At 40.5% G+C, this 25,833-nt stretch overlaps 3 protein-coding genes across 3 annotated transcripts in view; 1 reads left to right on the top strand and 2 right to left on the bottom strand.

Moving 5' to 3' along the window:
- LOC118427058 (death-associated protein kinase 1-like) overlaps window positions 1-12,506 on the top strand; it is a 57,878-nt gene extending 45,372 nt beyond the window's left edge. Inside the window, exons 11-12 of the mRNA XM_035836696.1 lie at window positions 10,119-10,319; window positions 11,376-12,506. Of these exons, the coding sequence (XP_035692589.1) occupies window positions 10,119-10,319; window positions 11,376-12,506 (1,332 nt within the window). The remainder of the gene's footprint in view (window positions 1-10,118; window positions 10,320-11,375) is intronic.
- Window positions 12,507-13,798: 1,292 nt separating this feature from the next.
- On the bottom strand, window positions 13,799-25,824 carry LOC118428315 (pseudouridine-5'-phosphatase-like). The gene is made up of 5 exons (XM_035838345.1): window positions 25,669-25,824; window positions 16,574-16,708; window positions 16,104-16,187; window positions 15,311-15,543; window positions 13,799-14,585 (listed from the first exon to the last, which is right to left on the bottom strand). Exons 1-5 carry the CDS (start codon window positions 25,733-25,735, stop codon window positions 14,406-14,408), a joined length of 699 nt encoding a protein of 232 aa, XP_035694238.1. The 5' UTR covers window positions 25,736-25,824; the 3' UTR covers window positions 13,799-14,405.
- Window positions 18,893-24,638, bottom strand: LOC118428313 (rab-like protein 6). The gene is made up of 4 exons (XM_035838343.1): window positions 23,882-24,638; window positions 23,392-23,481; window positions 21,476-22,604; window positions 18,893-20,676 (listed from the first exon to the last, which is right to left on the bottom strand). Exons 1-4 carry the CDS (start codon window positions 24,023-24,025, stop codon window positions 19,883-19,885), a joined length of 2,157 nt encoding a protein of 718 aa, XP_035694236.1. The 5' UTR covers window positions 24,026-24,638; the 3' UTR covers window positions 18,893-19,882.
- Window positions 25,825-25,833: the final 9 nt, after the last annotated feature.

Below are 25,833 nucleotides of genomic sequence, written 5' to 3'. Positions count from 1 at the left end.
CATTTCAGAACCAACCTGATATAAGAATGCTATCCCGAACTACAAGGCATAACTTGTAGGCCACGATACCAAACAAACTTCAGGAGCGCACATAAATTAGCGTCGTGTACGAGTAAACTTTGCTATCTTATGAGCAATTTACTTCTCGGTGTGCTTAGCGTACCCGTCGACCAACCGAAAATATGTACGATAAACAAAGTGTCTATGCGTATAGTTAATGAATGGGTAGGGTCTGCATGGGTTTAGTGAGTCATTATTGTTTTATAAAACACACATCACGTAATTCATCCCAAGGTGAATTCCACAAAATTCGGCTGATTATGTATTCATTGACACATTATCTATTGGAAAACAAGACTCCCTTCTGGAGTGGAATGCCCCTTTAATCATTACGAATCCAAGGGACCGAGATAAAGTGGCCACTATGGGCAGGTGGCCGGTTGCAAAGGTGGCCGCTAATACAGGTTTGACTGTACATCAAAACGGACCCCATTTAGCCGCAAAATCGGGTCGGACGAACCAGTGACCGCGCGTAACCCCAAGGAAGCGTGAGCCGTCAGAATAGTCAATTTACATACAAATCTGCATTGGATTTTTAAAAGAAAAGGAAGTTACAATCTATGGCACACAAACATTCATTATGGGAAGTCTTTTGAATGGCACCCGTTATATATAACGGCCAAGTGTTTGTCAAATATGAACATATAACGAAAAAGGCACCCCCGCGAAAGCAGCATAATGGTACCTTCCGACCGCGTTCCTACCCCCAGGAGAGTGAAATGGCGCGAAAACGGGGATGAGAGGCCCGGCTGACAGCGGAACGTGTTGACTACTTTTAAATGCTATTTCCCCGCGGTAAAAATTGTAAAATTGATAGAAAAAGTGGTTATTTTATTGGCATTATAGCTTGCAGATAAATATTATCCAGGGGTATTTGAACTTAGAATTATGATATTTTTGTAACAACGATATGTTTGCGAAAAAAAGGAGGAAAAATCTTTGTTTTTGATGTTTTTGCCCCAAAATTATCTCCATTTCGTTTCATAATCCAAAATACCCTTGGACAGATTATTTCCGTTGTAAATAAACTCTTTATCTCGTAAAAAATCAAGGATATATTCCGTGTCCCCGCTGGTGAATCCATACATCAACGAATCAACAGTAACCAAAATCGTTATTTCTAACCCTAAATTACAGTGCATCAATTGAGATTACAGGTGCATTTCATAGGTATCACATGGTACTAACTCTGTATGAAGTTTCGTTACAATACGACCATGCGTTAAAAAGTGACAAGAATACGCGTGTTTTCAACTAACTAGAACCGTGTCACATGCCGTAATTGACCAGAGTGTAATTAGGGCCGTCCTTCGGATACGACATTAAATGGAGGTCCCGTGTTTTAAGAGAGATACACCTCAAGAACCAACAACACTTATGCAAAAGTGGTGTAGGGGACCTTCCCGGTGTGAGCTGATCAATTAAATCTGTCCGGATATGCAGCTTGTACTATTGAGAACAAACCTAATGCGTTACGCCAGGCGGTTTACCTGGTATACAACACAACAATATTGATTATATTCATGGAACAATATCTTGTACCAAGAACAAAATTTATCCCTATCTTCGAACATCTCAAGGCGTAAATGCCTTCCCAATTGATTTCAATTGATGAAAGCTAAAGCTAGACGCTGTAAAGCCATCTTTGAGCGTAATTTTTATGACGCAATCTCGGACCTGATGGCGAAGAACTCGTATGCGAACCCTGACCAGTCAACCTCGTTAACGACGTCATTGGTTATTCATTAACTAAAAAGCGGAACTTTACGACACCGCCATTTTGGGTACGGTACTAGCTGCGAGTGGCTGGAGGTTTGAGATCATGTTTTCCTTCGGGTAGACAAAAGGAACAGGTACAAGTACAGGTAAGTTTTATTGTGTTTATTGTTAGAGATGCATGAGACGTTATGTTAAGATAGATTTGAATCCATATGTGCAACATTTAAACTAATATAGCCACGTCTTATGTTTTATTCAACTAACCACTCACAATCCATTGAAAAACCAACATCGAAGTAGGCACATTCGCCATATACTTTTATAGTACTTAAATACCTATTGCGTTTGTTACGGCTCAGTCTGATTCATCGTTCGATAGGTTAACAATTGAGTGTTAATAAGATTGCCGACGTGTGGTGTAAACATAGCTGTCATGTGAGGGAAGGTGTTATAAGGAGACCCTTATCCACGGTAAGTTCTGTCACTGTGACCTAACTGAAAATCCTGGCACAAATATTATGTGTAGTAAGACGAATATGAATGTACCTTTCGCGACAAGGTTGAAAATACTGCCATGAAAACTTGTTGTAAGTAAAGGTGATCGGTACCTTTCTGACCAGGAAGCCCCACCAATATACCTTACATGTTAATAATACCGTACCCCGTAGCTCTCGAGGTACAACCAATCAAATGCTCAGTTGAAACTCGGGCTGATCAAAGTGCACGTCGCGCTAACTGTATCCGGTCACGTACTAACATGCACGGCAGTCATTCTATATGTTACAAATCAACGCTGGTTCGCACCAATGCATCATTGTTATGTTCAAAGTAAACAAGGTCTGTGGAAAATAATACTAAGATGTGAGTTTATATGTACAATAAAGGAATATTTGGCAAAGTTGAATGGTTTGTGAAAATAAGTCGAAATAAAGTACACAATGCACTAGAGCACTGGCCATCTGTTTATTCTTTTTATATTGTAGACTCTTTTATTCAGCACCGAGAGGAGTGACTGTGTAATGGCGACACCTTTTCAATCTTTCAAAGATATTTTGATTGATTGATTATTTTGAATTCCACAGACACATAGTGAACATTTTTTCAAGTTCTATTTGATGTTACAGTTGGTGTTGATATGAAATCGCCAAATATCTTGATGGTTTGAACATCAATATTCATGACGTTCTAACTCCCAAACTCCATGAGCCGCTGTTATCAGTACAACAAACATCGTGTAACTTAAAATGTGGGTGCAAAGGTTAATGTTAACTCATTGCAAGTGGAATTATGGGAACTAAACCTTCTTTTTGTGCAATCAATATTTGTGAAAAAATACATAACCACAAATGCCAGCAGTTTAAGTATTTATACATCTTAATAACAGGTGTCAGAAGTAACGACCTGCCATGGACGAGGCCGAGTTTTGGGATGCTGTGCGAAAAGGTGACGTGCAGACCGTGAGGAGGGGTCTTCAGGCTGGGAGGGACGTCAATCAGAGGTTGACAGTGGTAAGGGTAACTACAGCTTATGTGTGTTTAGGATTTGGGAGGTTGGCGTTTCTATCCCTTCTTATATCACTTTGCTTGTTCGTACTCCATATGCAGATTTGTCATTGGCATCACATAATTTTTTTCAGCGAGTAGAGATTCAAGCATTCCCACTCCAAAACCTTGTTATTAGGTGTCCGATTCATGCAATTCCAATGGGAATACACAGTGTTTCCAGTTTTCACTCGAGCTCTGTATACTAGTACATGTACATGTGTCGTGCGATGAATAAACCATATCTATCTTACGTAGGAAATGATTGCATATAACCTTTAAGTGTAGTACAGGTATTTCATAACAATTAAAATACAATAAAATACCTGCTAGTCTTAAAGTTTTTTTTCTGTCTCCCGCTTATGCTCAATAGTCATGTTGATTTGATTAATATATGGATGACATCCACGCGCGCATCAATTGTCGGACATTTCCAAAGAAATAAAGTTTTCAACCATACTGTAAACCATACATAGCAGCTACAAAATGAGCATATATATGACTTAGACTGCTAAAGATGTCGGAAAATATTATGATAGAAAATTTATGGCATAGGATGCCAAGAAAATAATTATAGATGTCAAAAAAGAAGATGTTACATAAAGAGCATTGTTGAGTATGTACCGTATTACTCATTTGTTAAAGAGAGGGAAACTTTATGGTCAAACTTTTTTATTCGCATGCTCGCACCAGTTTTAGGGTTACGGTAGGATGTCATCTATATAATCAAATCAACATGGCCTAAGTCATGATAGGAGTTCAGTTTCAGTAGGAATATTTGTGATACATTCCAAAGTTATAACTATGTATTCTAAAGTGACTGAAAGTTATATTTCCTGTAAAACTTTAGGTTCTACAATCATGATGGACAGTAATTACGTTATGCTGTCCTTGGAGGTCTGTTTAAATCCGCCGATTTACAAAACGGCTTCATTTGCTTTTCCACCTGTTCACGCAGGATGACTGCACCGCACTCCATTGGGCCAGCATGAACGGGAACACTGACATGGTGAAGCTGCTGGTTCAACTCGGAGCTAATGTGGAGGCAGAGGACAAGGTAAGTACAGAAAACCATCTCATTTAGTCAGCCCACGATGATGATGAGTCAGAATAAATGGACAATAAATGATTGCTGGGCAATGTTTACTAGTCTTCGAATGTCTCCTGATCTCTTGGCTTAGGTCGATTAGCCATGACAGTGGTTAAATTTTCAAGTTAGTCGGAGTATTTGTACTATCTTCGACAATCATACTAATGTATCGTAAAAAAGTGACAATTGAAAATTATATTTTATGTGTAAGTTTAGGTTTTACAATGATGGACAGTCATTATTGCCTGCTATCCTCGTTTGTTTATTTGAATCCGGCGGCTCACAAAACGGCTTCATTTGTTTCTCCGTCTGTTCACTCAGGATGGCTGGACCGCACTCCATTGGGCCAGCATGAAAAGGAACACTGAGATGGTGAAGCTGCTGGTTCAACTCAGCGCTAATGTGGAGGCGAAAAACATGGTAAATACAGAAAATCATCTCATTTAGAGAGAATGAAGGGACAGATAATGATAGTTTAGAAATGTTTGCTAGTCTTAGAATGCTCCCCGATGACAGCGGTTGAATACATTGTACGTAGTAATATTTTACTACCTTCGACCATTATATCAATTTATCGTATAGAAGTAACAATTGACGATTAGATTTTCTGTTTAAGTTTGGGTTTTTCAACGATGGACAGTCATTATAGCCTTCTATCCCCGGGGGTCTTTTTGGATCCGTAGATATACAAAAGTCAAAACGGCTTTATTTGTTCCTCTGTCTGTTCACACAGTATGGCGGGACCGCACTCCATGTGGCCAGCAGGAAAGAGAACCCTGGGGTGGTGAAGCTGCTGATTCAACTTGGCGCTAATGTGGAGGCGAAAGACAAGGTCAGCACAGATAATCAGTAAGAGTAGTAAGAATAAAGGGACAATTGATGATTGTTAAGAAATTTTTACTAGTCTAGTTCCCTGATCTGTCGACTTAGGATAGTTAGTTAGCTATGACAAGGGGAAAATTTAGCAGGGATACTTGTACTACCTTCGAGAATTGTCTATAAATGTGTAACTTATAGAAGTGACAAATGACAGATTTATATCCTGTTAAAGTTAAGGTTTACTGAAAAGCGGGAGAAATTCACGGCGCAAACAGAGCCCTTCAGTGCGAAAAGATAGACTCACTACTCTAGAAATTTCTGTCAGATTAGAATACCTGTTAGCATTGTATCAATCAAATGATTGCGATTTTGGTAGTCGAATAGTGACCAGTAAAGTGTTGATATGTTATCGTAACTTAATTTCAAAGATTGCTATTCAACCGCTAGAATCGCAATTATTTGATCACTCCTCATTTGAGACGATGAAATTTTCTCCCACCGCTAAAAAGCCGTGATTTACTCCCTTTTACCAACCGCTGAAATTTCCGACCGAAATATTAAGCGGAATTACATGTATATGTAAACATATATGTATATGTATGCACATGTATGTATGTATGCACATGTATAGACATAAAATTCACTTTTTAAATTCACAAATTTAATGAGCACCAAAAAAAGGAAATGAAAAAAAAGCTTCTTTTATGAGCAGCAAAATGAAATGGAAATGAAAACATTGCATGAAAACTACGATGAATTATTCTCGTACGCGTTCACAGAATGGGGCAAAACCACTGGACTTCGTACATGATCAAGAACACCGACGTTTCATGAAGGTAAGCAAAGGCTTTTAATGAAATTAATTTTGATAGAATATAAGTTATAGTCTTTTTATGGAGTCAACCGTATTTACATTTGGGAGCCTACTGCACACAGTTACCTTTTGTCATCTCGATAGATTTATTTATTTAAATAGCATATTTTGATTTTACTTTATTTAAAAACTTTAGGTTAAGTGTAGGCAGAAACTAAATTCAGGCAAAGTCTCCGTACAGAAAGGCTGCATTTTTGGATGACGAAAGATGAGCGATTTCATTTATTATCTAGAATCTGGCCAAAGAGGTTTCCTACCACAAACTGATGAAACAGTCCGGTGGGGTGAAAGTCGACAGGTTTAAACTGTGCATCTGTGGACCACAGGAAGCTGGCAAATCTACGCTGAAGGAAAGTCTGCAAACGGTACGATCTTTTTTATACTATTATATATACTAAAATTCCTCTTCAATTAGAGCTTCTCTTCCTTTTCTATATAAAATTAAACATCGATTGTGCAAAAAGAAAAATTCATCTTAGATCTTGTCTGCTGTGCAGAAAGGCATGAATCTGCCGGTCAATTGCTGTTTCGTTACTAACGGGAGCCGCCCTAAGATGCCCCCTGTCCTAAGATACCCGGATTTTTTGCTGATTTTATTATGCATAAGTACGTCATGTTTGTTGCCACTGACTATGATGATTAGAAAGGTAAATAAACCAAGTCCAAACAAACAGCTTTTTTTCTATTGATTTTTTTTACACATGTTCACTTCCCTTTTTTTGAAGACAGAATTTTCACAATAATGTTGGTAGCGCCGAATCACTGTGGTCAACTGTTACTAGGTATTGGTGGCTCGTGTCCACAAATAAACAACCATTACAAAACAGCCACACAACTGTCATACACATCAGAAACAAAGCTTCACAAAACACTACAAATATTGGTCTTCAAATGTTTGTTGAGTAAAAGACCGTTCATAGAAAAACTAGAAAGGCCGACATTTGCTTGGGTGCAAATACAGCATATTTCAGCCATACCCATTCCCACGCAACATTGGACTGTGCCAAGTCACCCCTGCGCAAAATGGAACATTTGAACAATAACTTATCCCCAAAAGGAAACTAATGCTGTGAATTGATTCCAGGTCAAAACAGAGCCTGCCCAATATGCCCCGGGCCCATGTGGAAAAATAGACTCTTCCACAGGAGCCCATATGCATAACGAATTGGTTATTAGAATCGCGGCAGCTCCTATTTTTCCGAAAGTGAAAAAAAACGCACCTTCGATTCAGAAAATTTTCATCATGAAATAACATTAAGCCATTCAACAATTTCCACTACAATAACTAGGTCTAAGTACCGTTATAAGCTCCTCGTGAACTAGAAGTACCTACATTTGTTCGGGAAAAAATACATCACTTTTCTTTCCAGTACAGTGAGAGAAATGTTGCCACTATAGACATATGGCCACTATAGAAAAAATTCTGATCTATTGACAAAGAGCAATAAGTTACACATAATTTACGTACCCACTGATCTTCATTCATATAAAAATTGCACATGTAAGCCAGTTGTTTAGATTTACAGCTTAAATAATTATGACGAGAAATATTGCAAATCGATTAGAAATACTGTCAATGCATTTAAGTTCGCGGGGATTCAATTTCGCGGTAGCGGGAAAAGGGCTTTTCGCGGTGTTTTAAATTTCGCGGTAACACCATAGACGGCAGTCTAATACCATAATAGAAAAATGTTCGCGGTGGATTTATGTTCGCGGTCACTGGAGTTCACGGCAGGAAGCCGACAGAAAACCAATTTCCCCTCAGAAAAGAGCTAAAATGAAGCATTTTAAAGTAGTTTATGCCAAAAATTTTACTTGGATCATTTTACCAACTATCTAATGCCTATCTACACCAAATTTCAGACCATACCATTGTAAGACCAGGGTACAGTGGGCCAAAAATACCCCGTTTTGGTCAAAACATGACCTTTGAACTTCAATAAAATCATTTTAGAGGCAGATATGAAAAAATGAGAAAAATCCTCCTGGGTATTGACCCACTCTCCCCTTGTGCCAAATTTCAGGTCATTCGGTCTCGGAACGACGGAGATTATTCGATTTGACAGGAGAAAGAAACATTACGAATACAATATATTTCACCATACCATATATGGTATGGCTGAAATATAAAAACACAATCATCACCGCCGTTGTTTTCCCCAGGGAGCGTGGCCCCGCAGGTGGCAGACGAGCGAACGCCCAAAAGAATTGTTACTCTAACAAATGATTCGTACCGTCTATAAAAATGAAATTTCACAGAGTGATGTCGAATATGTTTCCCAATACGTAGACAGAGTTTTTTTGTGATTTTGGCGTTGTCGGTTTTCGTAATGATTTTGTTAGTCGGGCCGACGCATTCATGATCAGTGCATTTCACCCATTTCCCATGAAAACACGACCTGGATTGTGAAAGATTTAGCCCTCCTCGCGGGAGGCAAGAAGCACACACAATCACAATTCTACTGTCAAAAGAAACCTAATATATCATAAAATTTGAATTTTTATTTATGTTTGTCTAAATTGGTCTCCAGCTTCCGAAGAGCTAGAGAGCAAATTCCAAAAGCGGGGCAAGTTAGGGTGCACTGTTTAACTCGGCTCAAAATTGGAATTTATATTCACGATAACGTCCTCGGTGTTTGCCAGTTGTAACGTAAAGCGTGAAGAGTTCATGAAAAGTATGAATGCCTTCCTTATTCAAGTGTGGTCTCTAGATGAATGTGTTAAAAATTCATTGATCAAAACTTTGGCAACTAGTGATTGGCAACTAGTGATGGAGCGCCGTGAGTTCGAGCGCGTAAAAAAGCGGGCATCTTAGGGCGGGCCCGTTATATCTATTATTCTCATGTTTCAATGTTGTTTTAGATTAGGCTGAAAAAAAGTTCCACTACAGGTTTGAATTGGTAAAATCGTACTGGTATAGTACCAATTACCGGTAATAATGGCACATTTGTTATAAATATCTTTATAATGATCTTACAATGTTTTTGCTTTCCATTTTATACTTTCATGTAGGGACCTTTCACCGCCTTCTTCCGGGACCAAATGACTCCAGACCATCAGCCACACGAGCCCACCCCTGGTGTGAATGTGGGAACAACCAACATTCCCGGTGTGGGGGAGGTCAGTGTGTGGGACTTCGCTGGGCAGTCGGAGTACGCGGTAACCCACAGCATGTTCATGAATGCAGAGAACACAATCTTCGTTGTAATGTACAGCATCATGGAAGATACACGTACACAAGAGAAAAAGGTGACTACAAGGTATCATCTACATAAGTATATTACTTAGATGATTCTTTTTCAATTCATCTAAATTGATATCCATCATAACTCACAGGTCCACTGGTGGCTGTGTTTCATCAAGTCCTGCAACACAAAGAGTAAACCTAACGTCATCCTCGTGGCCAGTCATGCGGACCAGACTGATGCAGGTTTGTTACGTAACATCATGGTTCCTGTCATTTACTTACAAGTATCACACGTGTAGAGCTACTACTAAAACAAGGAAAGATGAAAGCCATTTTAGATTTCTTATGATATGATGTCCTCTCAATAACATTCTTCCATACCAATTTCATCTACTCCACATACGTATATTATTATTGCTAGGAGGACACCAAAAGGCATCTTCTCTCCTTGAGCTGATGACATCACAGTTCAGGAATCAACTGGACATCTCAGACGAAGTTGTCCTGCTTGACTGCAGAAAGACTCGTCAAACTGACATGCGGCGTCTTAAAGACCTTTTGACGAGACTGAAGACCCAGCTTATAACAGTGAGTGGTGTCGTCTAGTTACAATGTTCAAAGTATTTCCTTTTAAATATTTTAGACAAACGTTATTCGCTTAATATTAACACTGTCCTTATATAATTTTAGCAGACTAGATTATCAAAAAATACAAAAAATGTGTCAAGATGACTTTTGTAGATGTAACAGCTCAATTCCATGATGTCTTGGTTATACATCCGCCTACTCAGTTGTTTCATTCAATCAATGTTTATTTTTATTATATAGCATCAGCGAGCCATACCCAAACTGTGTGCTGAAATCATCAAGTGTCTACCCAAATGGACCAAAGAGAGGTGCAGCCCAAAGTGTCCCGTTTTGAGATGGACAGAGTACAAGGAGGCGGTGATGGTGATGATGGGGATCGACAGCTTGGCTGAAGAAGATTTTCTCAAGGAGTCTTCGAAGTATCTGAACCAACTTGGGGAGGTAAATTATTGAAACAGTGTCAAGAAAAATGACGTAAGAGTTCTTTTTGCCATTCCAAAGAACATGTAAATGATATAATGATTCTACTGAATGGGTGTTATGATCAAACCATTTATTTAAAGTGTTTATGGCACCAATGTACATTGGTTTCTTATTTTAAGTAGCAAGAATAGTATCATTTGTGAACTTAAACGTTTACACTTTCTGATGTCATTGTCATTGAACGTCTAACGATCAAAACCATACTTCTAGCTCTTGATCATTGACTCCAGGTAATGTTGAAACCCTGAACGTTACGAGGAACCAATTCCGATTCTAAATCTGGCACTATAGCTGGCAAAAAACGTGGTTGTTAGACAAACAGTAGTTGAATTTCGTTATTACAAAAAAAATACAATATTAGCTTCCTTTCCTTTTCAAATATATATCTGTATATATTGAGGTTTCTTTTACACAACCAGACTACCTCTTACCTACTGACGTTTGGATGTCTATCAGACATCTTCCTCAAAGCTTGTAAATGGAGCTCTGCCAAACGGGGCAGAAGCAGAACACCAGTTGCACGCTTAGAGGGTGATGTCTGACAGGCATTGAAACATCAGCAGGTATGAGACAGTCTGGTCATCTAAAAGAAGCCTCGAAGTCCTAAATTCTACCAACCCAATGAAGTAATTTTTATTTACCAAATAACTTTCTTTGCCGGTAAGCGGTACTGCTTAGCTCCAAAACGCCTGCAATGTTCATTGTGACGTCCTAACAGCTACAGTCATGGTTTAGTCTCTTTACTTGGTGGAAAACTTCAAGAGCTGGAGTTATACTTTTACGAAGTTCTATGTTTAATAACATCAGAAGTGGGTTTGTATTGTGCAAATGTAATGTTATTACACAATATTATCATCATTATCTGATGTGATTTCGTGGGAATTTCAATTTCAACGTCATTGCAATTGGTGTCGTGAGCACTTTCAACTATGTAATATTTATGATACTGCAAAGGTTATATGTAGGTCATTAATCACTTATTACGTACACATTTTTCTTCCTATATTGTTCCAGATCGTGTTGGTCTCCTCCACTGCTGAGCCCATTGTTGTCCTGGAACCCAACTGGCTCTGCACGGATGTCTTCGGCAAAGTCATGGCACCAGAAAACTTCCCCATCCATCTGAGAAGACGTGAGGGCATTGGTATCGTCACAAGAGAAGAGATCCAAAAAGTGTTCAAAGATGTCACCACCGATGTCGATCTCCTGATCACCCTGCTGCAAGAGTTCCAGCTCTGCCACACCTTTGATGGACAGGAGTTCATCATCCCCGGGCTGCTGACACAGACCATGCCTCCAGAGAAGTGGCAGCCAACCGCAGACCCCGCCAAGACCGTGTACTTCGGCAAGCAAGTCCAGTGTGCCGACACCACCGACATGTTCTCCTCCGGGTTCTTTCCCCGTGTGCAGACCCGCCTGATGAGGCAGCTGAAGAATCGCCCACTGCTATGGAGGGACGGAGCCAAGTGTTTCGACTGTAACGTGGAAAGCCTCATCAAGCTGTCCCCAGACGGCCGTGCGGTCAACATCTGTGTGCGGAGCGAGCAGGCCGACAAGCCGAGCTGCCGACAGATGCTCCAGCTGATAGAGAACATCCTGACCAACGAGCTCGACGAGTGCAGCCCAGGCACCACTACAGAGGAGAGGGTGCTCAGCGCTCGTGCATTGAGGGAACACAGAGAAGAAGTTTTCTCCTACAGCATGGATCAGATCGACAAGGCCAAAGCAGAGGACGGCATCGTCTATCACGACATCCTTGGCTTCTCAGAAGACGTCGATGACCTCCTGTATGGCGGAAGAGACGACGAAGAAGAGGAACAAGGAGCTGTTGGAAACGCGGTCCCACAGTCGATCGTGTACGGGAACGTGTTAATCACAGCAGGGGATCATGCTCACATCGACATGCCAAGCGTCATGCAAGGTGACCTGGGACAGCTTCAGTTGGAAGGAAGTTTGTCCGATGACCTGGGACAGCTACAGTTGGAAGGGAATGTGCCTGCTGACCCGGGACAGCTACAGTTGGAAGAGAATGTACCTGATGACCCGGGACAGCTACAGTTGGAAGAGAATGTACCTGCTGACCTGGGACAGCTACAGTTGGAAGAGAAAGTACCTGCTGACCTGAGACAGCTTCAGTTGGAGTAAAATGGGTCTGATGACATGGGACAGCTACAGTTAGAGTAAAATGAGTCTAGTATTATGATGTGGCCTGGGTCCTGTGACAGTTATAGTTAAATGTTATGGCCTAACTTCAGTTGGAAGTAAATGTACCTGATAATCTTAGACAGGTACAGTGCAGTATATAAAGAAATTTTGTTCATTACTTTGAACATAAAACATGCCTGGTGACTTTGAAGAGCAATTAAGCCACATTGTTATCAACGCAGTTTGCGGTGCTGTAATCAACACGTACCAAAGTGCCGGTACACAACTCAGAAACTAGAGACAATTAATCTGAGAATAGCTTAGATGAGCTTCCTATGGAATGAGGCAGTTTAGGCAGTTGACGGCCAACAGTTTTTGCCATAGAAAATTCCCTTACAGCAAAATCAACTTAAATATGAAAAATGTATCTCTAGTCTTTGTAATTTGGTCGAAAGGTGGTCCTAGTTGGTGAAAATGTCCACTCACAGAATGTGTGACGTCTACACATACATCGACAGCTCTAGAGCAACATCGATCAGTCAATCATTAATACATTCCTAAAATTGCTATTAGATTAATGCACTCATATGTTTGTTCGGGTAAAGATCACTTTTGACATGTTTATGATCCTCAGGCAGCAGATCTCAGATAGTTTCTAAGAATATGATGATGAGAACCAGAACAAGGCAGTTGGAATCTATTGTAAATGGCACTCTAGATTGAAAGTCTCCTGAATTTTAGACAATGAAAATGCATTATTTACAAGAAAATCTAACAGTTATCATAAGATACGATTTCGCCATTTACCACTTATAACACGATTATCAAGACCAATATACAAAAACCTTTAGACATCCATAAAATATTTTGAGCTTAAGTATATGCTTCATATTGATTGTCTCGTTGATTATGCAAATAAAGCTGTAAAAAGCTTGATCTTTTATTTTGGTCGTCTCTACAGCATGCATTGTTTGTGTATAAATCCTTTAATATGGCAAAATTACATGTTGTTAATATTCTATCATAAATTATTCAAATGAATTTGATATTTACATGATCTATGTAAACCTTTAACTAACATCACAAATAGGTGATTCCTATTATTTTATAGCACTTTAACATTAATCATGCAAATTGGATTCATTTGCATAATTATCATCTGTCAGTGTTTCACTTTCCAAAGATCATAATTGTTTTATGCAATACTGATTTGATTACATGTATGACATCCTTGTAACACTGCAAAGCTCTTGCAAACATTGCAAAAAAGATAAAAGTCGGGATCAAAAAAGTTTCCTTCATTGCATTTAATCAGGAAGGTCTTACAAATGAATGAACTTACATGATATACCAGATAATGATTCCTTTTTTAGTTACTACTAATCTTATGGAAGACTGTGCTCAGAGCTCAAAATATATTTTGTCCGAGGAGTCAGTTTTCGACAAAATCAGTACATTTTCAACAGGTAAAGTCACTGTGGTATTGTGTGACATAAATATCCATTTCCAATTACCCCCCGCCCAAGCTATTTTTGAAGCTTCTTTGAAGGGTTAACATCATTGATACATGCACACATCATCATATACTATTAGACAAGTCTATTTATAATTATAGTACCCTGAGAAAGACAAATTGTCTACTGATAATGTATGCCATGGTTGTGTCGGTACAAATTAATACTGGTACGAAACTGTTATTTCTAGCTGGACCAGTTCTCTTATCACCATATACATATCTGAGCAACACCCTACGTATGCCCCCAACTTGGGCCTAACTTGAAGCACATTTTGGATTTTGAGAAGTTAAAAAAGTGCATACTTTAATCAATTAAACAGTACTTTTTATTTGAAAAAATGAAGAATACCAAAATGCTAAAAACCATGATCACCATACATGGGCTAGCTAGCATAAGCAGGTAGTCCAAACTCTTCTGGACGGAAATCCTCCAGCGAGTTTAAAACGAGAGTGCCATTGGTGCAGAGACTTCGGTCCAGGTTTGGGTGTGGCACCATGACAACCTGCATCCCAGCATTCAGTGCAGAGTCCACTCCGTTAGGGGAGTCTTCAAATGCCAAGCACTGAAAAAGAAACGGAATTTTCTCAATAAGAATGCTCAGCAAAAATATACAACATGACTTTTTGGCGATGCCTCAGGGGCGAGCCAATTGGTATATATTAGGTTCAATCTGCAAAAATTCTAGGAATTGCACAGGTATGTTTCCACAGGCATGCTAGGCATGTTTCCACAGGCATGTATGGAATGTTAGCCTCGATGAATGTGAATTGGAATTTCGTTCATGTGGTAGGAAGCTGGGATCATGGGGATGTTTGGGTCAGCTCAGGTAAACTGTTTTGTTTGTTTCTCTGTATTGTGTAGTGTAACCGGTAAACTGCCTCATGGAGTTACACACCAGGTTTCTACTGAATAGAACCTGGATGTCTGGACTCTGGACAGATTTATTTGAACCACTCGCACAGGGAAGGGTCTACCCCTTAGTTTTTACAAGTGTGATGAGTTCTTCTCCTCAAACACGTGGCAGGTCCCTCGATTCAACATCCTATTCAAGGGTCATCCCTATATACCCGGTAACTGCAGGTTGGTACTCATTTCTATCTGAGTGAAATTAGGAAAGTCATGTAAAATGCCTTCCCCAAGGGCACTACAATGTATGTCAATGGAGCATGTTAGGAAATTTGAACCCAGAACCTCTTGGGTCTGGGCCGCACACCCTAAAATTATGCAACACTGACACCACAAAATTATGTTTCTTTTAGGAATGCAACCCTAAGACAATATCCTCACCTGTGCTGGGTTGGGTTTGTCAGGAAACCTTGTCGCAGGCACCAGGAATGCATCAGCATGAGGCTTGCCATGTTTCACTTCCAGGTCACTGCCACAGGTCACCAAGGGGTCAAACAGCTTGAAGAACTCCCTGTGATTGGTCGTCTTGGTGTTGAACTTCTCCACGTCCGATCCCGTGGAGAGACCGATGGGGACCTTGTGTTTGTGAAGGTGACGTACGACCTTCTCTGCGCCTTGAAGGACATACATTTGTACACATCGTCATCGAGAAATCTTCTTATATGTACAAAGACATAACCAAAGAATCAACTCACAAAAACATTTTGCACCATGTCAGTGCTTTGTCGATGAAGTCAGACATGTAGGTAACAAGATACGCCAAAAAGCAGTTACTCATTTGACAAGCAACTGAATATCTCCTCTATCTGATCATCATGGCTGACCATTTCCAAAATCATAATTATATTTGTTGCTTGAATAATTGCTTTTTTGCATGTCAGTGCTGTTATGTCATTTCTAGACACCTAATGAACTGATTAAAACTAAAACTGCCAAAGAAGTCATCTCAGGGAACAGTACTGTAAATGCAGAAATGTTTGCGGCGGTTTTATAACCACTTTTTTGTGGTGGCCACTTCCCTGCAATCTCAAAACCACCACAAACATTTTCCACTAAGTTGTATTTGACCACCTCAAACACTTCATTTTTCTGCTACTGCAAAATTAAATCCCACAAACTTAAATGCATTTACAGAAATTCCCCCAAAAGATACAACATATTCAGGTACACTAACCAGGTAGCAGCTCCGCTGTGGGCATGAGTTCAGCATATCTTTTGGTGGTCCATTCATGGTAATGTTCCTCAGTCATGGGAAGGTCTGTGGGTATTCAGATGTATATATTAGAATAAGTAAAATAAAATGTCTCATTCAATCAAAAATGCAAATTCTGGATACATAGTTCAACATGACTGCTTAAACTACACTAGTATATAGAACAGTAGAAAGAAGCATAAACCACACCTGTCCAGCATATACCTGTAGAATGAGTAAAATAAAATGTCTGATTCAATTCCAAATGCAAATTCTGGATACACAATTCAACATGTCTTTGACTGCTTTGTGGGCTGATGGAAAAAGCTATCTTGTCCAGACAGCACAACAAGCATAAACCAAATCAGTACCTATTTTAAATTTATTGAACCAGTTAAACTGTAATAATGACTTCTACCAACACAGATGAACTTTCAAGTTCAAATCAGTACCTAATGTCTGAATAAGGTACGAGGCACCCTGTTGAGGTTTCATCCCCATCATTTTGGCCTTGATGGTCCAATCAAATGTCTTGCCATATGGTGTCACAAGTTCCTGGAACACTCTGGTGTAGATGTCTTCTGTGTCTGCAGGAAAGGTTTGAAAATATAGGTTTCAGTTGAGGTTAACAATCAGTCAGAAATCTACCCAATCTTACTACGCAAAATTACCTTTTTTTGCCATCAGTTCAAAACCATATTGCCATTAATGAATAGGGTCAAGTGATTGAATCTCAGACTGACGACATTCTAAGCATGACGCTTTTTCGTACGCTAGTAAAGCTTCGTATATATGCTTGTAAAGCAATGTGACTTAACTACAGCTTGCATGTTTTAGGCAAGGACAAGTGTGTTGGGCTCTTTTATGAGCAGAGGTTTAATGCTATATTAGGCTTACGCCTGAGTGTTAGCCGGTGCAATGGCCGAGTGGGTAGAGTGTTCGCCTTGCATACGGAAGGTCGCGAGTTTGATCCCCGGCCGAGTCATACCAAAGACTCTAAAAATGGTACATACTGCTTTCTCTGCTTAGCACTCAGCACTAATGAGGAAGTGTATGGGAGTTAAACGCACATCACTACCAGCGGACCAGCCCCCTGCTGTAGTGACTTGCACAAATGTGTGGCCCACAGGCTTCGAAGTGGAGATGGGCGCCACCCTACGCATCTTAGATGTATTAACTTTAACTTTGACTTTTTAACTTACACCTGAAGGTCCCTCATACACGAGGCCTCCGGGTTTATGTCACCATCCGAAATGACAAATGCAATCTCCTTACAACATGTCCAATCAAGGACGTTACATCCTTGGAACAATCTGGGGTTGACCCTATACAAGCATAGACTCGACCTCTGGCCTACGGATCCCTGCAAATTGATTCAGATGGCAATGCAGTGGGGTTATCATTTTCACCAGTTACTCAAACTGGTAACCTACAAATTGTAGTTTGTGTGGTGCCTTATACTACATACACGCGTCTGTCTTCTAGCTCTCAGCAACAACTTTAATTGGCACTAGTACTCCTACTGTGTTATATATCTCTGGGGTCTATCTTAAGAGGGAAGTGTCATTCAACACTTTGTGTACGTGTCCTTTGAGCCTGTCAGAGACAACATGCAAATTGGTTGGTATGTTGAGGTTATCTAGGACACTACTGTACACAGTTAGGGCCGCCCTTGGCTAGGGACTTCCTCGGATAGGACATTAAATAGAGGTCTCGTGTTTGAGGAGAGCCACACCTCAAGCACGTTAAAGAACCCACCACACTTATCGAAAAGAGTAGGTGTCCTTCCCGGTGTGAGTGGATCAAACACTTCTAGATCTGTCTAGATATGCATCATATACTGTTTATTCTAAAGATGCAGCAGTTAAGCGTGTATGCTTTACAAACAAATCATAAATGGCAATGAATGAGCGGACATGACGAAGTGACTTGTTCCTTGAACAGCAGTAAAATTTATTCAATCAATATACAGATATTCGTACTGCTTCCATCACTTATCTTACTAAATTCATTTTGAAATTCATAAGTGCAGTTCCTTGTCGCCTTGCGTTTTATTCAACTACATATACTTAAAGGGTATGAAATAACACTACAAGCAGCAAGGCATGAGGCATTTAAAGTTCAATGTGTACCTTAATATGGTATTTAGCAAAGAAACTGCACATAACACTAGTTCACCTTTATCTGTGGGGTAATATCAATTTCAGAAAAAGGGTACTTTGGGACATCAAGTTCACATCAATGGACGGTAGTTTTAAATTGAAATATTTTCAAAACATTGCAGTTTGACACCAATATCCATCGACTTGACATCCCTAAATACTGTTTTTAAAAACAATGGATATAGGTTACCACACGGATAAAGGTCAACTAGTACTACACAACACTCATGAAGAGAAGTGTAAGGATTTGGACACCAGAAATTTTGCCACACACACAAAATTAACTATTCTAACATCCTTTTTTCCTGAGGTCAAAAGAAATCAAAGTTTGTATGCAGAATATTGGATTGATGCATCTTGCACAAATACATTTAAAACTGCACTTGGACAAATCTTAGAATACAGTTCATTCAATGTACCTGTATGAGGGGTGATCAATAAGTTCGCGTTCTCGAAATGTTATTTCTGTCCAGCAAAAGAAGTTTTTGTCATGCATGAAGAATAAATTCACCAAAATCTTCTACCTACTGCAACACATTACTGTTGGGTTTTTAACTAAAGAGATATCATTCCAGAACTAAAAATTAAAGTTTGCTATTGTGGATAATACAACTCAGATCACATGTGCCAAATGTAAACCATCATGATAGTAACAACACTATACTATCAAGATTACATTAAATACCAAGCATTTCTACAAGTCAAATCTTCAGACATTTCAATTAAAACAGACATACAAGTTACAGCAGATGTAGTTAGGGCAAAAAGCATCTGATGATAGTAGTATACAATATTATCTATCCTACTTTGAGCATGAATAAAGGCATTAGTAGTGAAAAAAATGCCTCCACTCTTAAGACATTGCGAAAAAAACACAATACTATCATAAAGTACATCAGATTCTGTATGATCTGTAGTTAGGCTTAGGAAAAATAAGAAGTGTTTCTGGTTTAAGAAATATTTCTCTTTTCCTAGATTTAGGGTGAAGTATTATGCCAAATCCATTTAAGCAATGTAAAACTGAAATGCATCAGGCACTGGTATTTTCACATTGTAATGATACAGATATACATGGGCAAGCAAAAATATATTGATAAGCTAAACTGCTAGGGTCAACAGGTCTTTGCTAGAGTCAGTCAGTTAACTGGAGACACATTTATTTTCATTGGCCTCAGAAGTGGGAAAATGCCTCCACTCCTGTGGTATTGCCAAAAAAACAAGACATACTATCATAAAGTATATTTGTATGATCCTCAGTGGGTATCATACAGTTTGGATGCCATGGGATGAAATGTATCAAATACAAGGAATGCCATTCAACAATATACATATTATATGATATGTTGTCAAATGAGTTTGGCATCAAATCTCTCTTTCAATCAGTGCTCCAATATAAATTGTTTACAGCAACAAAACAAATTGTTTGCAATAAGGTACACTGTCATATATGAACATGTGTATACTATTCTTGTATCGAGAGGAAACCTTTATGATACATAAATCTGATTAGGACATTGTAAGAAACTTTGGCTTTTTTTCATCTCTTAAATTATGTCTTATTTTAAGTACAGTGTGCTTCGGATGGCTCTTGGCTACCAATCAAAATATCTCGTACCCTTCCCCACCCCCTCCCCCTTTACCTACCCCACCCCCCAGAAACTCTTCCAATTCGTCCACTTCCTTCTTTTTGTGCTTCTTCTTTTTCTTCTTCCCTTCTCCTTCATCTGACACTTTCTCCTTCTCTTTCTCCCGGTGTTTCTTGTGCTTCTTCTTGTGGGACTTCTCTCCATCTTCCTCTCCATCACTCCTGCGATCTTTCTTTTTCTTCTTCTTCTTCTTCTGGCTGATGTCTTCCCTGTCCCCTTCTCCCGACTCTTGTCCTGACAACGGCTTGCTGACTTTCTCTAAGAAATCGAAATCCTCTTTCTTAAGTTCTACTGCAGCTTCCGCTCCATCTAAGCTGATATCATCTACCTTTGATACCAACCCATCAACTTTACCCTCCCCCCCTCCTCCTCCTAACCAATCATCAAGTCCCTTCTGTTCATCCTCACTGGAAATGTCTACATCGGCAGCTATGATTGGTTGATTCGTGTCCTCATCACCGTCTGATTGGACAGTCTCTTGGACCTCTTCTGCATCGTTTGACACAGTGTGAGGTTTTGTAGTGAAGGGATCAGAAAGGGGTTTGAGGGAATCTGTTGTTTTCTGTGGCTGTAGGATGGGGGTTGGTAGGTCGTCTTCGATGTCTGCGTCCTTGGCGACCACGGGTTCGTCTTCGTCACTGGAAAGGTCGATGTCCAGACTTGCGGACGCCAATTTCGCGGGCGCCTGATTGGGCATCTCATCCTCCGAATCGATCTCCTCTGCAAAGCCTGCCACCATGGGGTTTCCTATTGTCAGAACATGAGAAATGAAGATAAAAAGGTGTTTTATTTCACATTGCATAGGAAGAGAGTATTGCATTACATTACATAACCTACTATGCATAGTATCTTACCCTGTAGAGATTGGCCAGTCTCATAAACATGGTCCATCTCTTATTAATAGATTAGCATAATTGAATATCCACACACATACTTGCCCCAAGCTGTACAGTTGTGTCTTCAGGATTGAAAATGTGCTTTGACAGGCATTCTGAAGTTTGATCCCCGCTTTACTAGCTGCTTTTATAGATATTCTGAAAGAAGTAACGAAGTAATTCATATGGGCCACACATTTAATTGGAGATGTTTGCCAGACTATAGGGAAACAGTCATCTATGCATTTTGATGCACGGTTCTAAAAAGAATAAAGGAATTTGACCCCCTTTAAGGCAAGGCACCTAAAGACACCCCTTACCCTGGGGAGCAGATTCTCTGACAAGCAGAACATTCTGATTGAACATGGATATTATTACATCACAAGTGACCTGTCTGAAAGTAACTGCCGTATTCCACAAAATTTGCACATCAAAATGCAAGAAATAGTGTTTTAGAGAGTCAGAGTTATGAAATTCAACATTTTCTGAGGAAGGATACCCCTGGAACTCCCCATACAATACTCTCCTTTGTGGCACTCGAAGACTGAAGTGACACAGAGTTAGAACAGCATGTCAGAGGAGACGTAAAAAACTAGTGGGTGGATGTTACAATCTAATAAAAACTTTCATCATTGCTCAAACAAACAAATGAATAAACTAATAAATATTACCTTCAACATCACTGTCTGAGTCCTCCATATTGGCTGGATCCGCAGTCCGGACCGGTGCAGGTTTGGAAGGTTCCGGTTCGTCCAAAAACCGGCTGTCTAAACCTTCATCAGGAACAAAGTCCTCCACGGCCTTGATGGCCCCCGAGGGTGGGGAGGTTGGGGTGGTGGTGCCAGCCCCTGGGTCAGGGGCAGCTGTGTCCTGCTGGGCAGGGCTGGAGTTCCCGAACAATCTCGACATGAAACCTTGCTTCTGTGGGGTTGGCTTGTTCTCCTGGGCTGGGGTGGTGGCTGGCGTGGTTGCCCCAGGGGTGGGGGAGGGTGTGTAACCCCCGGGGGTTGACGCAGGGGTGTACCCCCCTGGGGTGGTGGCTGGGGTGGCTGTATTCGACATGGATGGCGTGGTTGCAGGAGTGGAGAGGTTGGATCGTGCGGGCGTTGTCGCGGCCGAATCTGATTGGTTCTCGGCATTCCCGCCGCCATTCTGGGCTTCCGTGGGAAGGTGCGTGGGTCGGGTGGGCGTCGGCCTCCTCTTCTTGGCCAATCCCTGGATGTACAAGTCGTAATTCTGCTCCTCCGATTCCGAGTGGATGCCGAGTTCCTCGATCATCGCCATCATGTCCCGCTTGTTTGTCTCCAGTTGCCGTAGCAACGTCTCCCTTTGTAGCTGAAGAAAGGGGATGTTGAAGAACTTGTGGAGATACTTCAGTCCAAACCCGTTCCTCATGGAAGACTCGGCGAACCGTATGTCCGCCGCACCCTCCGGTCTGTCCAGCCCCTCGATCCAATAGATGAGGTGGTCGGCGCTGATGACACGATGCTCGCCCATGTCGCGAAAATTCGCCAGAATCAATACGGGGATGTGCGCGGGCACTTTGGGTAACTCGCGTGCCACGTAATCGAACGTCCACTGCTTGGTGATATCAACCATCATTATCACGCCGTTACAGTTCTTGTACACGTCGAGGAATTCAGCGTCGAGAGCCTGCGCAAACTCGTCTGCGAGGTCTGGATCGTTCTCTAGCTTGAGCGAGTCCGATTTCTTGCGTTTCTTGGCTTTGTCAACGACGTCCCACACCTCAACCTTTACTACGTCATCAGTGGCTTTGTAGTTCCAAACTATGGTGGCAACCTACAGAGGCAACATAAATGAATAAATTAGTCCCAGAAATCTTTTAAAATTTTCTCAGCTCTCACACCTAGCCGATAAATAAAAAAAACCATCTTCTTGCTTAAGTCATCCAACCTGTTTATCAGAAATGTTGGACAATTCAACTGCCAAGTTGCATACAGAAAATGGTTTGAGTAGAAATAGACATCATCTATATAAATTTTTCTTCTTTGTTAAGTATACAATTCTGTATACCACTGTTTTACTTTGTTTGCAATTGGACTTGAGGCATAGTCTTGCAGTGGTTACATTTATATACTTACAAAATGTCCTACAGGGCAAAGGATACCATACTGTATAGGCGATAATGTAAAAAATAGGCAATTTCAGGGTGTCATAATCTCATCCGTAAACATTCCAGGTCATAGTAACTCACCCCACATAGCAGCCCGCTATCACAAGTGTCCAAAAGTTTGATTTCAAAAAATCGTGATCGGCGGAAGTTATTGCAGTTCTCAAAATGCCGCCATCTTGGTTTCTGATGACGTCAATTTAGGGACTGACCACGTCAATATGGGGTCTGCATAGGCCTAAAAATGGAGCAAAATCTTGCTTTTTTTTGCCAAATCTGATCGATGGTTTGCACCCTACACTGTCTCATCAATATGAAATTTCTCTTACATTTTCCTTGAAAAGGGCTGCTACAAGTCTGGAATAGGCTAAAATGCTGTATAGACTCAAACTGGGCCTTCTGACTAATTTGAGACTGCGCAAATAAGTGGTCACTGCCCTACAGAGGTGTTCTCACCTGTAGTTCATGAGTAGGGAGATATTCCTCTACAAACTTGTGTCCCTGTAGTCGGTGGAACAGGCAGGTCTTCCCCGTGTTACGGTCACCCTGCAATCAAGGAAACATCTGGCATTTAATCAATTACATGTAAATAAGACTAAAATGGGCCACCAAGGAAGTTCAGTCACAAAAATATATTTTATAGCTCTTTGGCTTCATTTTGGTGTGTCACACCGTATTTTCGAATCCCACATTTGTGTCTGTCATGTGACACGGAGCAGTTAGTTTCTTTCCATAAAATCACTGTATACCCCGTACGGTTCATGCATTTGTGATTCATACATCCCATAAAATTCATACATCTTCGCATACTGCTTTGTATGCATATGCATAGGCAGAGCTGACTTTTGGGAAAATATCTCCTTATCATTTTCCCCCATTCCCCTGGGGCAAAGTAAATTATGAAACCATTCTAATTAAATTTACAAGTTACATGAGTGTCACTGACCTTGATGACAATTTTCATATTGTACTGGACGCCCCTGGCGAATTTCCTCTGCAGTGCAGGGTTGAGTGACTGCATCCCGGGCGGCATGTTGGCCCCGCCCCTCCCCTGCTCGCTTCCTACTAGCTTCTTCAGCGCCGAAAACATCACGACTAATCTCGTAATAACAACTACGAAACAGTTACTGTGGTCTGGGAGGTGATACTATCGTCTGCAGACGCATTTCCCGCCAAAAAAAGTTCCTGTCAGGAAGTCTTTCTCCCGATGAAACGTTGTTCCGGCTTCCTCTTGTTTGTTCTACAACACAGTCCCAACGCAACTCAGACGATGCACACAAAATCTAAGACTTTTTCCTGAAGAAACAAACTTCCTGAGACAAAGCTGACGATTTTGCAGAAAGAATTCCACGGTTTCTACACAGAATTTGAGCGCTGGCGTCCAAACAAATTCCTACCCGGCTGTGTATACAAAAATACTCGTGACAGAGCTGAGGTTCCGTTGTGGGTTACGTGACTTGCCTCTGACAACAGCGAGAAACGATGTCAGGAGGAACACAACACACGTGAAGTCCCTTTAAGAGCGTCGTCACAAGAGTCGAGATGCACATACGCACGTCCCACGTCCTTAAACAGCAATCGGTGACGAAAATTTATCGATTTTCAGCCATTTTCGGTGCAAAAGTCGCACCTCTGTCGGTACGGAAAATGGCGACTGCCAGCTCGCAAAGCAAACGACCTTTGACACTGAACGCATCGGTAGGTAAAGTTAAATATTTACACGATTGGCAAGAAAATGTGTGATAAATGTATTACATAAAATTCAGACTATTAAAAGGCATGGCAAATTGTTCAACTATTGATAGTAACAGATTGTATTGTTGATATCTATGTAATTTGATACTGGTTGCGTTTGGAAAATTTCACAAAAACACTTCCGGGTTCACAAGAGTTCAACCCATGCAAATCAAAGTATTGTAGTCTGAAACCATGTTATTGGCACAATAGCGCTCTCACTGAAATATATTTTAGAAAAAAAATAACCATTCAAGCATATACCTGCACCAACAAATTAAAGATATAACGTTAGCCAAAGGTAACATAATATCGTACAGATAACTAAAGGTAGCACTGCCTATGCATAGCAATTACTTATGTTATGTTGCATTTTCATTTGTCTTACTTAAAACACTAAGATGTGAGATTTTTTATTCCTACAAATGTATGAATAATATATTTACTTAAAACATAACTTTGCAGGCTGTATATATTATAAGCCTATGTTACCAAGCCTTTTTTATAAAAATTAAAACTCCTTGATCTCTACTCTACTCTACTCTACAATAATACTAGTACTCTATTCCACTGTACGTAACTCTACTCAACTCTACTCTGCTTTACTCTACTGTTCTTTACTCTACTCTATTCTACTCTGCTCTGATCTAGACTCTACTCTGCTCTGCTCAGACCCTCTCTGTTCTACTCTACTCAACTCAACTCTACTCTACTCAACTCTACTCTACTGTACGTAGTGTACTGCACTGTACTCAGCACTCTACTCTAGAAATTACCTCAACTCTACTGTTCTCTAGCTTTAACACTAGCACTTCAGAACTCTCTTCATTATTAGCTATTACCATGAAAGCTCCTTGCTATAAGTAAAAGTTATAACGTTATTAGGAGGGGGCGGGGCGCCTTAAAGATCTGGACGTCCTTAAAGATTATTAATTAAAGTTAACTTCAGACACAGTTCTTTTTAACGTCATAATCAACGCCTTTTCCACCCGTACTCACCCAGTAAGAGTCCGTCCATGTCAAAGATAACATGGGTCACCGGTTTATACTTCCCCGTGTTCGCCATGCCTTCTTCTCGTCTTGCTACAACACAACAGCTGATCGCCGCAATGCGTGACCTTTGCCCTAGTTTTTAACCGGACACGTCACTTCCGGTAACCACAC

The sequence above is a fragment of the Branchiostoma floridae genome, chromosome 12 (assembly GCF_000003815.2).
Source record: "Branchiostoma floridae strain S238N-H82 chromosome 12, Bfl_VNyyK, whole genome shotgun sequence".
In the NCBI taxonomy this organism is placed as follows: domain Eukaryota; kingdom Metazoa; phylum Chordata; class Leptocardii; order Amphioxiformes; family Branchiostomatidae; genus Branchiostoma; species Branchiostoma floridae.
The sequence above is the reverse complement of the archived record's forward strand: the minus strand, read 5'-3'. Positions and strand labels throughout refer to the sequence as shown.